Source organism: Cricetulus griseus, chromosome 6 (genome assembly GCF_003668045.3).
Source record: "Cricetulus griseus strain 17A/GY chromosome 6, alternate assembly CriGri-PICRH-1.0, whole genome shotgun sequence".
NCBI lineage: Eukaryota > Metazoa > Chordata > Mammalia > Rodentia > Cricetidae > Cricetulus > Cricetulus griseus.
The window spans coordinates 57,461,258-57,478,126 of NC_048599.1; the positions used below are offsets into that span (position 1 = coordinate 57,461,258).

The 16,869-nt window shown below is 43.0% G+C and overlaps 1 protein-coding gene across 3 annotated transcripts in view; it reads left to right on the forward strand.

Moving 5' to 3' along the window:
• The first annotated feature begins 8,561 nt into the window (after positions 1-8,561).
• The window catches only part of Ubr1 (ubiquitin protein ligase E3 component n-recognin 1), a 123,726-nt gene continuing 115,418 nt past the window's right edge, over positions 8,562-16,869 (forward strand). For 2 of the 3 annotated variants that reach the window (XR_003486564.2, XM_027422093.2), the window contains exon 1: positions 8,562-8,782. Coding sequence is in view for 1 of the 3 variants with exons in the window: in XM_027422093.2 (XP_027277894.1) it covers positions 8,702-8,782 (81 nt within the window). In the remaining 2 variants the exon portion in view is untranslated. The remainder of the gene's footprint in view (positions 8,783-16,869) is intronic. The other variant, XM_035447131.1, reaches the window with a different exon arrangement.

Here is a 16,869-nt window from a genome sequence, read left to right on the forward strand (position 1 = left end):
CATGAGAAAGACATTTTTTTTTTATTTCCTTGGAATATATTGTCAGTCTTGAAATTTATACCAATTTCAATTCGTTCAGCATCTCTGGAATATAAGCCACCGATGTAAACAGGAAACATAAGGAAGCATAAGAGGTTGGTTCCCACTGGGCGGTAGTGGCGCAGGCCTTTAACGCCAGCATCTCTGTGAGTTCGAGACCAGCCTGGTCTCCAGAGCTCCCAGAACCTACACTAGGTGGCTCCTGACCACCAGCTCCAAGGCATACATTGCCCTCTTCTGGTCTCTGTGGACAATGCTCTGAATTGCACAAACACGTTCTCAGAGACAAACATATAGTTAAAAGCAAAAATAAAATATTTTTAGGTGGGGTGTGGTGGTGCACATCTTTAATGCCAGCACTTGGGAGACCGAGGCAGGCAGATCTCCCTTCCCTTTCTAATAAAACCTCTCACTTAAGCTCTATCTGCCTGGCATGTTAGTCCCTCACCCTCCATGGACTCTGCCAAGGTCCCCCACTTGCAAAATTATTAACACATATGACATAAATTAATTTTATGAAAATAAATAAGGTCAGGCCAAGTGGATCCCAGCACTCAGGAGGCAGAGGCAGATGGATTTCTGTGAGTTGGAGGCAAGCATGGTCTACAGCGTGAGTTCCAGGGCAGGCTACAAAGCTACACTGAGAAAACCTGTCTTGGAAAAAAAAAAAAAAAGTCAGACAAGTTTTTTTAAAATATTATGAAAGGGCTGGAGAGATGGCACAGAGGTTAAGAGCACTGACTGCTCTTCCAGAGGTCCTGAGTTCAATTCCCAGCAACCACATGGTGGCTCACAACCATCCGTTATAAGATCTGGTGCCCTCTTCTGGTGTGCAGATATACATGGAAGGAGAATGTTGTATACATAATAAATAAATAAATAAAATCTTTACCTCTAGTCCTACTTCAATTACCTGAAGTCCAACACCAGCAGTTACCTCAAGTACAATGCCAGTGGTCACTTCATGGGTGATTCAATGCCAGTCCATCCCGGAGTGAGGAGAATATTCCACCAGAAGGCCCTACCAGCATCCTGCCTGAAGCCCACATTTATACCAGCAAAGTGATACCCTCATTCCAACTCTGCCTGTACCCTGACCTTAAGGACGCCAAGTATCCCCCTGAGGGCCATAAGATGGTCCATTTCGGTTTTTGCCAGGACTCTGCCATATACTGGCTCTGGCCCATCTTGAGGTCTCTCAGACACCTCTAGTACTTCCTGTTAAAGAAGCTTTAAACAAGGATGACTCATAGTTGACATGTTTTGGGGGGTTTTGGGTTTGTTTTTGTTTTTGAGACTGGATCTTCCTATATAGTCTGGTTGGCCTGATACTATGTACACCAAAGATGACCTAGAATTCATGGCTGTCTGCGACTTCCTACTCCCACAGGCTGGGATACATCCTTTTAGAACTTATTTATGTAATTATTGAATTGAAACTAGGCTTCCTATGTGTATCCTAGGATGTAGTCCTCTTGAGTATAAAAGCCTCCTAGAACCACAGGATGAGTAGGATCATCTGAGACTTCGAACCTGAGACTTCAGCCACTCTAGCCTGTGTCTCTCCCTGCTAGCTGTATGTAATTCTGCCCCAGCTGCACCAACCTGATCTTATAGTTAAAGGAGTTCCCACAAAATTTAGAGCATTCCATGTACAAAGATATAGGGCTGTCTTCTTTGGTGTTAAATTGAGACTTTCTGGTATGTCTGTGTGGTGGTTTGATCAGGAATGGCCTCCATTGGCTCATATTTGACTGTTTGGTTACTAGAGAGGCACTACTAGGAGGTGTGGCCTTTTCAGAGTAGGTGTGGGCTTGTTAGACAAACTGTGTTACAAGAGTTGCCATAGGGGGAGGGCCTAGGCCCTGCCCCAAATGACTTGACAGATTTTGATGGGAGGGAGAAGGAAATTAGATCATTTCTAATTTAAATAAAATGTATAAAATCATTTCTATTTAAATAAAGGGTATAAAATTGTTTCCAATTTAAATAAAATTTTTGAAGAAAAAAAATTAACCCTGAAGGGACCAGCTCCCCGTTTTGGCAGCCATGACAGTCTAAAACATGCTTGCCTGACCTTGCCTTGGTCACTAGGAGGTCAAATGCCTGCCTCGTGGCAAGGAACCAATCAGAAGTTAGCTGGCAGTGCTATGCTTTATGGCTCTGGGTGTGCTTTACCGACAAGTGCACATGACATGTAGAGCATAGTAATCGCCCTGGGAGGGCCTCTGGGCCATAACAACCAGTTGGCCAATCAACACAGGGCAAGCCCTCCAAGCCTGGAGGCTCACCAATTCTGAGCCTGTGCGTACCCCTACACACTCCCCTTACACTGCCCTACAAGATCTCTATGCAGTGGCTTCTCAGTGTCTTTCCCAGCCATCTGCCATGGTGGATGGATGAAAGGCCGGAGCTAACATGGGCCTAGCTCATTAAACAACTGCAATAAAAGACTCATTGGTTTTGCATCAAAATAGGCCTCTTGGGGATTCAGAATTTGGGCACAACAACCCAACATGACATATATAGAAAGCATAAACATGCAGCTGGGTGTGGTGGCACGCCTTTAGCCACAGCTGTGGGGAAGACAGATAGCAAGTTGGTCCAGGCCAGTGAAGGAGACTTAGTGAGATCCTGTCTAAACAAACAAAAGCCAACAAAAGAACACACCACTTTTTACATATATTACCATAATAATTCCAATTAAAACTCAGCAGTTATTTTTAAAAAGCTGGGCATGGAGTTCAAGACCAGCCTGGTCTACAAGAGCTAGTTCCAGGACAGCCTCTAAAGCCACAGAGAAACCCTGTCTCAAAACAACAAAACAAAACAAAACAAAAGCTGGGCATGGTGTTGGGCACCTTTATTTCTTGCATTAGAATAAAGGTAGGTGGGCCTCTATGAGTTCAAACTCAGCTTCCGGACAGCCAGGGCTATATAGAGACCCTGTCTTAAAACCCCAAAATGATAACTTTAGAACCTGTCTCTACAGGCTGCTTGTCTGACGCTTTGAGCTCAAGCTAAATTAATTTTGTGTTTACATTTTGGTCTTATCCAAATATTCAGTATGCATTTTGTTGGACCCCCGGAAAACTCAGGTATCCGGGGTCCCAGGCCACAACCGCAGTCACCCCAATCACCAGGCGGACTCGAGAGCTTGCTGCAAACTGCATGAGGCTTTATTGTAATTTAACGAGCTAACCCCATGTTACCTTGGGTCTTTCACCCATCCGCCATGGCAGATGACTAGCAAAGACTCTGAGAAGCCACAGGACTGAGATCTTATAGGGCATCGTAAGGGGAGTATCTAGGGGTATGAACAGGCTCACTATTGGTGTGCCTCCAGCCTTGGAGGGTTTGCCCTGTGTTGATTGGCCAACTGGTTGTTATGGCCCATAGGCCCTCCCAGGGTGGTTGCTATGCTTTGCGTCATTGCTGTCATTGCTGTGTGCTTGTCGTAAAGTACACCCAGAGCCATAAAGCATAGCACCACCAGCTAACTTCTGATTGGTTCCTTGTCACGAGGCAGGCATCTGACTTTCTAGTGTCTAGGACAAGGTCAGACAAGCACGTGTTTGGCCATTATGACTGCGGAAAGGGGAGCTGGTCCTTTCAATTTAAAAACATTCCAAGATCCAGAAAAAAATTCAAATCAAAAAATAAAACTTAAAACACTTCTGATCTCTGATATTTTAGATAAAAATACCTAACCTTTGATTAAAAACAAAACAAAACAAACAACAACAACAACAATAACAACTCTACTTAGAGGCTGGAGAGATGGCTCAGCAGCAAAGAGCACCGGATGTACATGCAAGCTCACAGGCAAGCTCACACACATACAAATACATCCTTAAATCAACTCTACCTAATCGGAAAGATTGTCTTTTATAGGGATAACAAGGACTCTAAGATTCTAAATGGGACTGGGAACAAGTTTAGAAAGATCTGCAGAGAGCAAAGAAGTTTTTTGTCCATCAAGACTTTGGCAAGTCTTGATGGACATTGCCTAAGGATACCAAGCAGTAATAAACTCTAGACACTTGGTTGGGGACCCTATTGCCTAACAAGACTTCCTCAATGGAAAGACTGTATACTGATATTTGTAATCCAGGCAAACCTCTCACCCACCTGTGCATGGCAGGTGTGTGTATGTACCCTGGCCTTTTAAAAGGAAAAGTCCACCCACTTTTGTCCCCGCCCACCCCGTGCCTCCCTCCTCCCATTTTCCTGGGGCAGACAGGACTTTTCCTGTCTCCCTCTTGTGTCTCCTCTGTGTCTTTGTGTCTCTTTACCTCTTTTCTCTTTCTTCCCCCCACTTCCCTTTCTAATAAAGCTTCTCACTTAAGCTCTGTCTGCCTGGCATGTTTGTCCCTTGCCCGCCATGAAATCTACCATGGTCCCCCTCATGCTTTATATAACCCTAACCCTGACACCTTCCCCACAAATGAAAGTGCTTTAGTATACAAGATAACCACAAATAAATAAGTACACTTAACTATTACCAAACACTGTACTATAAGAAGCCAGGCATTCTGGGCTTTAGGTAGTATCTCATTAACCTTCATCACCATCATATAGGCATCCATTTTGTAAATGAGGAAACCAAGTCTCAGAACAGCTAATTCTCCAAAATTTAAAAACCAGCCAGTAGTAAAAATAAAATATACTGAATCCCAATGGATTTGCATCTAGAGGCTTAGTGTATAGCTAATTATTCCTCCCACAGGAAGAAAAGGCCCAAATCACATCTGGTTGGGAAAGCAGAAAGACATTGAAAATGCTTTTTTTTTTTTAAAAAAGATGGGCAGATTTTTTAAAAATATTTTTGGGGGGCTGGAGAGATTGCTCAGCAGTTAAGAACACTAGCTACTCTTTCCAGAGGAGCTGGGTTCAATTCCAAGCACCCATGTGGTGGCTCGAAATCATCTGTAATTCCAGTTTTGGTGGTTCCACCTCTCTCTTCTGGGCTCCTTGGGCACTGCACACAGGTGGTACATAGACATACATGGAGGCAAAACACTCATATACATAAAATAAAATAAATTAAAAAATAAAAATTAGACCTTCACACTAGTACATACTTCTTGTAAGAAAAACTAGAAAGTACAAAGTAGAAAATGATTTCCAGTTTTGAAACCTAGGGGTTAATTTTGTGTTTAGGTTTGAATCTTATGTAGACATCTCAGTATGGAGGTGAAAACATGCCAATATCCAAACAGACAAAAAACCCCAAAAACCCAAATCCAAAACACTTCTAATTCCAAGTGTTTTGGATAAGGGATACTTAACTTCTGATAAAAACCATCTATACATACTTATCTGAAACAAAAAGGTATGTTTTATAGGTAGGGACACCGATGACTCATTTCTGTATGAGAATGGAGACAAAATTAAAAATATCATGAGTTGGCTAGTTTTGACAACTTGACACAACCTATAGTCATCAGAAAGGAGGAAACCTCAGTTGAGAAAATGCCTCCACAAGATCAGGCTATAGGCAAGCACATTAGGCATTTTCTTTTAATTAGTAAAGCTCATTGTGGGTAGGCTCACACCTGGGTTGATGATTCTGGTTCTATAAGAAAGTAGGTTTGAGCTGGACGGTGGTGGCGCATGCCTTTAATGCCAGCATTCAGGAGGCAGAGGCAGGCAGATCTCTCTGAGTTCCAGACCAGCCTGGTCTACAAGAGCTAGTTCCAGGACAGCCTCAGAGAAACCCTGTCTTGAACCCCCCCACCAAAAAAAAAAAAAAAAAAAAAAGCAGGTTGAGCAAGCCAGGCTGAGCAGTCAGTAGGCAGCATCCCTCCGTGGTGGCTGAATCAGCTCCTGCCTCTTGGTCCCTGCCTTGACTTCCTTGACTAATGAACGGTAATGTGGAAGTGTAAACCAAATAGATTCTTTCCTCTCCAAGTTGATCGTGGTGTTTCATCACAGCAATAGTAACCATAAGACAATGACTAGCATTCTTTATTAAAAACTTTTTATTAACAGAAAAAATAATACTTTGGTGATTGTAGGGCCCAGGGCAGCTTGGTACACACTTGGCATGTCTGGCTCAATAGACACCAACCAGAAAGTAGGCCTGAAGTTTCAGCTTAACACCTGACTCCAGGAAAGACCAAAAACTGAGACCACCCAGGCACTACCCAGGAATAGACCATCCAAGGAGAAAATACTTAACATTCCAACCATTATGGATAGGATCACGTGGAAAGATTTATCATAACATCCCCTTTCACCAAGACACTTCCAAACAAATGTCAGCTCATCAGGGGGTCCTGAACCTCAGAAATCCCTTACCCCTGCCTCTGCTGTGATAAAAAAAAAAAACAAAAAAAAACACCCAACTGAGCTCCAGGCTCTCTGATTGTGCCAATGCATTAGATACCTGGAGAGTTCAAGTTCAAACTTGAATAAAGGCTCTTTGCTATTACATATGGGATTTGGTCTCCTTGCTGGTTTTGGGGGGACTCTGCCATCTGGGTATAACAATTAGCCTTCATCATTAAACATGTTTAATGTTTAATATAGCCAGGCAGTGGTGGCAAACACCTTTAACTTGGGAGACAGAGGCAGGCAGATCTACAGAGTGAGTTCCAGGACAGCTAGGGCTGTTACATAGAGAAACCCTGTCTTGGGGGAGGGGGTTAATATAAAAATAGCTGCATTTTTTTTTAGCTGCATTTTTTTTTAAGCACTAAGGATTAAGTCCAGGATAAAGTGCATGCTATATAAACACTCTACCTGTGAATGATAACCCTGGTCTAAGGTGCATTTATTATTGTTGGTGTGTGCCTGTGGTATATGTGTGAGGTGCTAGGGGATATAAGAGCTTGTGCCATGTTAGCTTGATAAGCACTTTACAAGAAATCACAAGCCTAGCCTTAGCACCCCCCTCTTTTTTTTTTTTTTTTTTTGTCTTATAAAACATTGTTTTTTTTGAGACAGGGTTTTTCTGAGTACCTTTGGAGCTTGGCCTGGAACTCAACTCACTTGGTAGAGGCCAGTCTGGCCTCCACCTCACTGAGATCCATCTGCTTCTGCCTCTGCCTCCCAAATGCTGGGATTAAAGGCATGCACCACTGCCATCTGGCCTTTAAAACATTGTTTAAGTGGGTTGATTTTTCACCCAACATTGTATCTTCTCAAGATAGAAAGAATGATTCCACAACAGTGTTTCTCTAAGTTTATTTTCTCAAGATCACTTAAACTCCTTAAAATTATTGGTGTGCACGACCCCCAGATCTTCTAAATTGTGGTTTGTACCAATATTTACTAATTACAGTTTAAGACAGAGAAAAACTTCTGTTTTTTTTTCGGGGGGGGGGTGGATAGGGCCTCACTCTGCAGCTAGACTTGATTTGGAACTATGTAGTTCTGCTGGCTTCCAACTTGTAACAATCTTCCTATCTCAGCTTCTCAAATGTTAACTAACATTATAGCTGTGAACTATCCACGCCTAGTTTATAACCATTTAAACATAATAACCAATATTATTACTAAAATAAACATCTTTCTTTCCCTTTTTTCTTCTCCTTTTTCTGTTTTTGAAATAGTATCTCACTGTGTAGCTCCAGCTGTACTAGAACTCTGAGTAGACCAGGATGGCCTTGAATTCAGAGATCCACCAGTCTTTGCCCCTGGAGTGGTTAAGGGTGTGTGCCATTACACCGGGTGTAAACAGCATTTAAAATGAAAATTAACTGAAAAAAAAAAAAACTACTCCCAAATATGGGAATGATTATTTTTTTTTCAAATTTCTTAAGTTTAATAGACGATAGCTGGATTTAGTTCTGACTCTTATCTATTGTAATGTGTTGCTTTGGTTGGAGTACGTTAAGAAAACTCGACCTTTACAGATCCTGCACTTAAAAAAAAATACTTTTAAACTTTTAAGGCAAGCGAGATAGCAGAGAACCATTCCCCTCAAATTGTCCTCTGACCTCCAAACATGCGTTGTGGCACGTGCGCGCACACACATACAAAATTTAAAGGAATTTTTTTTTTTTAACTTAAAAAAGGGGCCAGGTGGCTGCCGAGGTGGGACGAATGTGTGGAACTAGAGACCGAGCTAGGACATTCGTTTTGAAAAGAAAAGAAAAAAAAAAAGACAGAAAACAAAAAACAACAGATGATGTTAAATTAACTCTCGATCACCTTCGTCCTCCAAGCCTGGTCTTGGCCTTGGGTGCTTCCTCCTAGATCAGAACTATCCTTTGCATCTAGATGCACGAATGCATAAATCTGCAGTTTGTGTCAGCTTCTTTCCCGCTCGGTGTTTCCAGATGCTTCCCTACATCTACCTTTTTCTCTTCCCGCAGTTTTCCTAAGGGCGTTGTATCCGGTTTGTGTTCCTCTCACGACAAAAGGACTAGGTTTTGTCACCTCACCACGCCTACCTGGGTTAAGGGCTACAGACGGAGCCGCGAGGACTCCCCTAGGGGCTCGGCCTGGGGACTAAACACAGGGGGTGGAAGCCTACGCCTGGCAGGTCGGGAGCCTGCTTCCGGGAAGCCGACCGGAAGCCTCTCCGGGTGCTGCGACAAACCTGACTTCAGGGGCCGTCGTAAAAGTGTCGTCTCCGGCGCGTCGGGCTGGCCACAGGTTTCCGCTCGCCGGGGCCGGGGGTCGGGAACTGCGGGCGTTCGTTTCCCTTAAAATGGCGGACGAGGAGACGGACGGCGCCGAGAGGATGGACGTCAGCCCCGAGCCTCCCCAGGCCCCTCAGCGGCCGGCCTCGGTGAGTCTTCCCCCGCCAGCGCCTTTTGTCCTCTCCCCCAGGAGTCTCCCGCCGCGCCTCGGAGGGTGTGGGGCTCTGCCTTCTGTGGCGTTGCCGGGGAAGGGGAGTCCTAGGATTGAAGGACCCCCTCGCCCCCGTAAAGTTAGTGGCCACCTACACACATTCCTGCCAGCCAGGTCCGCGGAGTCTAATGACTGTCATCCATTTAGTCTCAACGTGCTGAGGCTCGCGTGTCTCTATTTTGAAGTGGAAAGAAACCCGTGCTGTATTATTAGGTGGTTTGCTGTGGGAGCTGAGGGGAGGTTAGAGAAGGCCATTTTTTTTTTTTTTCTTTTCCCCTTCGGTAGACGCATTGCTGACTCCTCTCGTTGATAGGAATCCAGGACGCAGCAGCACCTGCTGTGATATCGCATAGGTGGTTGGACTTGATAGTGAGTGTTGCAGCTGTCATGTCAAGGTGTCCATTACGGTAGCGTCTTGAGAACACCAGGTCTGGCCCCGCAGTGAGGGAAATCTGTCGCTTGTCACTGCCTTTTAAATGTGAAGAAGTAAGAGAAATATCCTTAAAGAATAATGGAATATATACTGGGCTCTTGGATTTTGAAAGAATGAGAAAGCAGAGGTAGTGAACACAGTTGAGTCATAGTCTGGCTGCAGGGAGAATACTAACACTGTAGTCTAAAAGGTGGGGTAATGTTAGCAAATGTTCTCACGTGGTCCCTTCAGACAACTAACTAGTGGTGAGAGAGATACTTACGAAGTACTAAATATGGATTATGACATGTTTTTTGTTGTTGTTTTTTGTTTTTCGAGACAGGGTTTCTCTGTATTGCTTTGGAGGCTGTCCTGGAACTCGCTCTGTAGACCAGGCTGACCTCGAACTCAAAGAGATCCACCTGCCTCTGCCTCATGAGTGCTGGCATTAAAGGTGTGCACCACCAACACCTGGCTTGATCATGGCATGTTTTAATCAGTTTATCTGTAGTTGCATATGAAAAGTGTGGGATATAGACACACGCACTAATGCATTATATACACACATATTTGTTAGTGCAGCTGGTTTGTTTTGTTTTGTTTTGTTTTGAGACAGGGTTTCTCTGTGGCTTTGGAGGCTGTCCTGGAATTAGGTCTTGTAGGCCAGTCTAGTCTCGAACTCACAGAGATCCGCCTGCCTCTGCCTCCCGTGTGCTGGCGTTAAAGGCGTGCGCCACCACTATCCGGCTAGTGCAGTTTTTATAGTTTTAATAAACTCATTCTTGACTTTCTTTATCCCATCAGACACTTGAGCATTGTTTTATGAGACAAGAGAATGACTCAGAAATGAGTCAACCACACGGACTAGAGAGAATGTCTGTAAGATTAAAAACCCCATAAGGACAGAGTTGGAATAAGGATATATACTAGGTCAGCACTTGGCAATCTTCCTCCTCCATCTCAAAAAGTAGTTGAAACTCATTTCACCCTGGTAGTTAAATTCAGATGAAAACAATTATAGAGATGACAAGGGATGAGGATGAGAAGCTACAACATGTTTCCAAGTATTGAGCAAAACTCAAGCATGTATGCTAGGCAAGGTTGCTTCTTGTGAGCTATAGTGCCATCCCTGCAACATCTTAGGCTAAGGCAGAAGGATCATTTAACTTCAGGAATTCCAGGCAAGCCCTGGGCCACACGTGAAACTCCATTTTAAAACATAAATGGGAAAACGATTCGTAAATAGACTCATGTGCTTTTATTTTGTACTCTATTGTAACTATGTTGTAGTCATAAGAGTTGTAGTTTCCTATTGCCAAAAATGAGTAATGTTTATTTAAAGTTTTGACATAGTAATTGTTTCCCACTAGCACTGTAAAACCCCATTATTAAAACCATAAAACATCCATTAATTTGGTGTTGGAGATAATGGTATAGAAATTGTGTTAGACCCCTGAAAACTCAGGCCTCCGGGGTCCCAGCCCAGGACCTCGGTCACCCCAATCACCAGGCGGATTTGAAAGCTTGCTGCAAACTGCATGAGGCTTTATTGTTGTTTAACGAGCTAACCCCATGTGAGCTTGGGTCTTTCACCCACCTTCCATGGCAGATGGCTAGCAAAAACAACTTGAACTGGCTGCAGAGATCTTGTAGGGTAGCGTAAGGGGAGTGTCTAGGGATATGCACAGGCTCAGGATTGGTGTGCTTCCAGGCTTGGAGGGCTTGCCCTGTGTTGATTGGCCAATTAGTTGTTATAGCCCATAGGCCCTCCCAGGGTGGTGGCTATGCTCTGCGTGTCATTGCTGTGCACATGTGCCTAAAGCACACTCAGAGCCGTAAAGCATAGCGCCGCCAGCTAACTTCTGATTGGTTCCTTGCCATGAGGCAGGCATCTGACTTCTAGTGACTAGGGCAAGGTCATGGCAAGCACGTGTTACTGTCATGGCTGCCAAAATGGGGAGCTGGTCCCTTCAATTGAACAGGAGCTGGGCTTTGGCACATGCCTTTAATCTGAGCACTCAGGAGGCAGATGCAGGTGGATCTCTGTGAGTTTGAGGCCAACCTGGTCTACAGAGCTAGTTCCAGGACAGCCAGAGTTACACAGAGAAACCCTGTCTTGACCTCCACCCTAACCCCCCCCCCAAAAAAAAAAGAAAGAATTGGACAGGAATCTGTAGCAAATACTCTTTCAAAGAATAATATATTTCTTTAGACAAAGCTTTACAAAGTAGCAAGGAGAGGTGTTATATAGCCTCAGGGAACTCAGGTGATACAAATAATATAATGATCAAAGAATTTAGGTTCCAGATAGAGTGGTATAAGTGGATACAGACCTATGACTCTGAAGCCTAATAACCCCTTTGGGCTTTTTGTTTGTTTTTGTTTTTTGGCTTGAATCTTTCTGCTTGACCCCAGAGATCATCCTATTTCCTGTACTTTTAAAAAGCTTCTGTTTTCCATTTTGTTCTCCCTACTTAACTACCCTTGTTGTTAAGCCAAAGTTGCTCAGCTTGAGTCCTCAGCACCCTACCCCCATTTGATTAATTTGTATCTCAAATCACAGTCTGTGCTGGTAGAAACAAAATAACAAATACAGAATAGCTACAGAGTTTTCATAAAGATTTCTGTTCTCCCCAGTACTCGGGAGGCAGAGACAGGTGGATCTCTGTGAGTTCGAGGCCAGTCTGGTCTACAGCGTGAGTTCTAGGATAGGATCCAAAGCCACACAGAGAAACCTGTCTCAAAAAACCAATACTACTACTACTATTACTACTACTACTACTACTACTACTAATAATAATAATAATAATAATAATAATAATAATTCCATTCTCATTAGAGTGCTTTTCTAGTTATAGTTGCTGATTTCCTTAAACTAAATTTCCTTTTTAGATACAGGATTGTATTAACATTGCTATCCACATTGTCTCTCATCACTTACCATGTAAAAAGGAAGGAAATGATAGTGCTGGCAAGATGGCTGAGAGGTGCTTATTACACAAGCCTGGGGACCTTAATTTGATTATTAAAACCAATGTAAATGTGGAAGGAGAGTATGAACTCTACAAAGTTGCCCTCTGACCTTCATGCTGTGGCACATGCAGCCACCTGCCCACACACAATAATAATAATTTTTTAAAAATTATAATGAAATGATAGTTGAGAGTTATTGAACATTTAATAAAAGCCATTGCTTAGTATTCACTAAGAGATAAAAATAAAAAAATAATTTGACTTAAAATTCATCAAGAGAATTGACTCTTGGATCTTAAAAGGTCTAAGAAGCTACATATCACAAGTATGCCCTAATGCTATTTGGAAGATACTAGTTTAGGATTGATGGTTAAGGTTATAGGAAGGGCTGGGCGTTGGTGGCGCTCGCCTTTAATCCCAGCACTTGGGAGGCAGAGATAGGCGGATCTCTGTGAGTTCAAGCCCAGCCTGGTCTACAAGAGCTAGTTCCAGCACAGCCTCCAAAGCCACAGAGAAACCCTGTCTCGAAAAACAAAAACAAAACAACAACAAAAAAAAGGTTATAGGAAGGAAAGGTTATAGGAAGGAATAATATCTTTAAGGTCAAGTTGTGTGCATATGCATGTACATATACCCAGGAACCAAACAACCTAGGAAATAAGAGTATAACAGTGTAGTTTTTAGGAAACAGTAATTTATTGGCTCCATGACAGGGACTGAAAAAATTGGAAATCCAGAAGGTTTTGGGGTGGTCTTGGGGTGGTCTATCAGAATAGCTGCTTTCTTTTCCTGGATTCCCCCCTAAATTCCATCTTAAAATATGTCACTTGGTGTGGTACTGTGATCTTTTTTCTGTGTATTCACGTTGCATAGGTGATGCCATCCAGTCCCTACAGTTTTACAAACTATCTATGTTCATTTCCCAGCTTATAGCTTAGTTCATCTCTCTTCTGAGCTTCAGAATCATAAATTTAGTTGCTTGCTTGTCTCCACAAGAATATCTGGTAGGTGTTTGGAAAAGAGAGAGCAAGCTGGGCAGTGGTGGTGCTCACCCTTAATCTCATCACTCGGGAGGCAGAGGCAGGCAGATCTCTGTGAGTTTGAGGCCAGCCTCATCTACAGAGAAACCCTGTCACAAAAAAATCCAAGAGAGGGAGGAAGAGGGGGAGAGAGACAGAGACAGAGACAGAGACACATACACACACACACAGAGTGCAGCTGTAGTTACCTGCAATATAGCTTGTACTTGAGAGATGATTACAGGAAGACAGAATATATCAATTTGAGGAGGATTTTGGAAATGTGATGGAAGCAAAGATGACTTGCTTATTAAGTTGAAGGGAAATAAAAGAAACATGACATCTGTACCTCTAGCTTTTGGTCTAAGCGTCCATGGTAGATTTTAGGAACAGACAATAGGAAGACAAATCAAGAGTTTTGTTATCTTTGTCTCAGTACTGGACACTTCCACTTTAGCTCTTGAATACAAACATTTCTCTGTCTTTATACTAATCTAAGCCACCACTTGTTGTTGCCTAGACAACTATAACCTTTTTTTTTTTTTTTTTTTTTTTTTTTTTTTTTTTAGTTTTTCATGACAGGGTTTCTCTGTGTAGCTTTGGAGCCTATCCTGGCACTCGCTCTGGAGACCAGGCTGGCCTCGAACTCCCAGAGATCCGCCTGCCTCTGCCTCCCGAGTGCTGGGATTAAAGGCGTGCACCAACGTCTGGCTAACTGTAGCTTCTTAAACTGGTTTCTTTCCTTCTACTTTTGTTTGTTTCTTTCTTTCTTTCGAGACACGGTTTTTGTGTGTAACAGTCCTGGCTGTCCTGGAACTCACTCTGTAGATCAGGCTGGCCCTGAACTCACAAGAGATCCTCCTGCCTCTCCTGAGTGCAGGGATTAATGGCATAAGCCACTATCATCAGGCTGTCTTTCCTTGTACTTTTGCCATCTTCCAGTATGGGGATTGGAGGAAGCCCTGACTGAGTGAAGTCCTGAATGAATGTTAACATAGACACGGGCTTGTCAGGGAACATGGCCTCAGACCTACAGGGAAATGGCAAAGCCTTTTCTACCTCTGCTCCCAAAGTGGGGCTCAGAGGGATGACAAAGTCGTCTTCAGGCCCATGTGCATATATTGATAGTGTGTACAGAAAATGTCCTTCCCCCTCCCCCAAGACATTTATGCCCTGAAGAGTGCTCCCTACAGAGAATGCTTCTATTGAGGTTAGGTGTACACCATAAACCCTGTCTCCTTGTTTATCTGTATGTCATAACCTTGCCTTTTTTTTTTTTCTTCTTCTTTTCACTTTTGATTTTTCAAGACAGGGTGTCTCTGTGTAACAGTTCTGGCTGTCCTGGTACTTGCTGTGTAGACCAGGCTGGTCTCAAACTCACAGAGATCCATCTATCTCTGCCTCCCCAGTGCTGGGATTAAAGGTGGACCATCACTGGATGGCATGACCCTGCTGTCTTGTTCAGCTGTATTAAATAACCCTGACTGTCTGTGCTGTATATAATAAACACACTGAGCTTCCGCAGTGCTGAGGTTTCTCCATCTGAGAGTCTAGACTATCTGATCCCAGCTTTTCATCTCTGTGGATGTGTTATGTCTTTATTTCTTTGTTGCCCCTAGTCAGGGCAAATTCCTATAGAGATGCTGCATATGAGGCATTTTAGTCCATTCTCTACAGAGCAACCAGTGTAATCTTGAAGAGTAAATCAGTTCTGTGACAGTCTCTTCAGTACTTCATAGAGAATCTGCCTGGAAAGACAGGTGTGTAAATCAGTGATGAATGATGAACCATGGAGAGGCATCTTTGCCCGTTCTTTTTGTGCTGCCTTTGAAGGACGTTTCAAATTTCCCTTGCTATCCCCATTATCTAGTTTCTCTAAAGACATCAATTCTATGCTGTGTTCTGTGAGAGAATTTCCATTGTCTCAGGTGGCCTAAGACAAAATATTAAGACCTCACTACTCCCTGGTGGTGACTTACTATGAGCTCCTGTACCTGAGTCAACATGGTACTTGTGAAAGAAACAATAGCTATTTTTATTTTGGTTGACAAATTTGTTCCTTTTTCTTTTCTTTCTTGAGATGGGATCTTGTTATATAGCTCAGCCGGGCCGATAACTCACAATGTTGTCTTCTAGAATGTGTGCACCAACACGCATAACATTATACATCCTTTAACAAAGTCTTTTGTCCCTATAACAAGTGGAGTGCTTGTAGAAATAGATTATACTAAACAAATACCACTGAAAGGCTGCAGAAGAGTTACTGTGCTTCCTTAAGTACCCACTTATTACCCAGAAGCAATTAAGGCCCTGACCAGAGCCAAGTCCACAGTCATTCTCTTAAGTATTCCTTCTAATATTTGACTTAATGCTGTTCTTCAAACAAGGTCTACTTGGCTTAGTAGAGTGAGACTCTAACCACTTAATATGTTTTTATGGATAAACATTTAAAAAAAGCCTTTCAGCTTTTCCTTTTTGTATGAGTAACCTCAGCTCAGAAATGATGTTAGCTACAAGGAAGGTATGTCTTTTCATTTATTCCTTTTTAAAATACACACATGTTTTACTTTGCAATCTAAGAAGATATTTTAGTTGTTTTGGAAATGTATAGTCCATACAGCAGAAAGAGCTGTAGGACAACATTGCATTCATCCAAAGACTTTAAAAAAAAGTGTGGTCAGAGATGAAAAAGGAAGACAGTGGCTCAAAAGACAGGATGCTTATAAAGATGAGATTCTGGCAGCATACTTACTCTTTATTGAAAGATGAAAGAGCAGAGAGAGCAGGAGAGCTTGTCACAGGCCTCGATATATTGCTCCGACTCATATTATTAATGCCGTAAATACATGGGAAACATGTTTACAGACAGGACAAGACTGGCAGGAATAATGAAATGCATATGAAAAAGTGACTAAGCATCAGATTAAGACCAACAATATCAAAGTTAATAGAAATGAAATGACGAGCCAGGCGGTGGTGGTGTAGGCCTTTAATCCCAGCACACTGTAGGCAGAGGCAGGCGGATCTCTATGAGTTCGAGGCCAGCCTGGTCTACAGATCGATTTCCAGGCCAAGTTCCAGGCCAGGCTCCAAAGCAATACAGAGAAACCCTGTCTCGGGGGAAAAAAAAAAAAGAAAGAAAGAAAGAAAAAGAAAGGAAATGAAGCCTAGGCTTACTTGTCCATAGGACCAGGTGTCTCCATGTGACTGAATGACCTCGGGCATTAGTTGCACACACTTTCCAAGTTGTAAGTGTGATGCAGCCACCAAGAAGAGAATGTGCTCTTTGGAAGCAGGGATTATGTCTGGGATCTCATGCTTGAACTTTTCAGCCTTGTTTTTTCCCTTCAGATTCCATGTCTTTATTGAGAACTCACTGTATGTACCAGTAACTCAGATCACACAGTGTGATTGTTTTTTATGAATTTGTCATGCTGGGCTGGCTTCCTCCACTATTTCATGCCTGCCTCCAACCTACTATGCTGTCTGCACCTACCTTCCCCAACCACTTTTCTCTCTCCTTTAAGACAAAGTTTACTATGTAGCACTGGCTTGCCTGAACTCACAGAGATTTGCCTGCCTCAGCCTTAAAGAGATTAAAGGTTTGTGCCACCCTGAAAA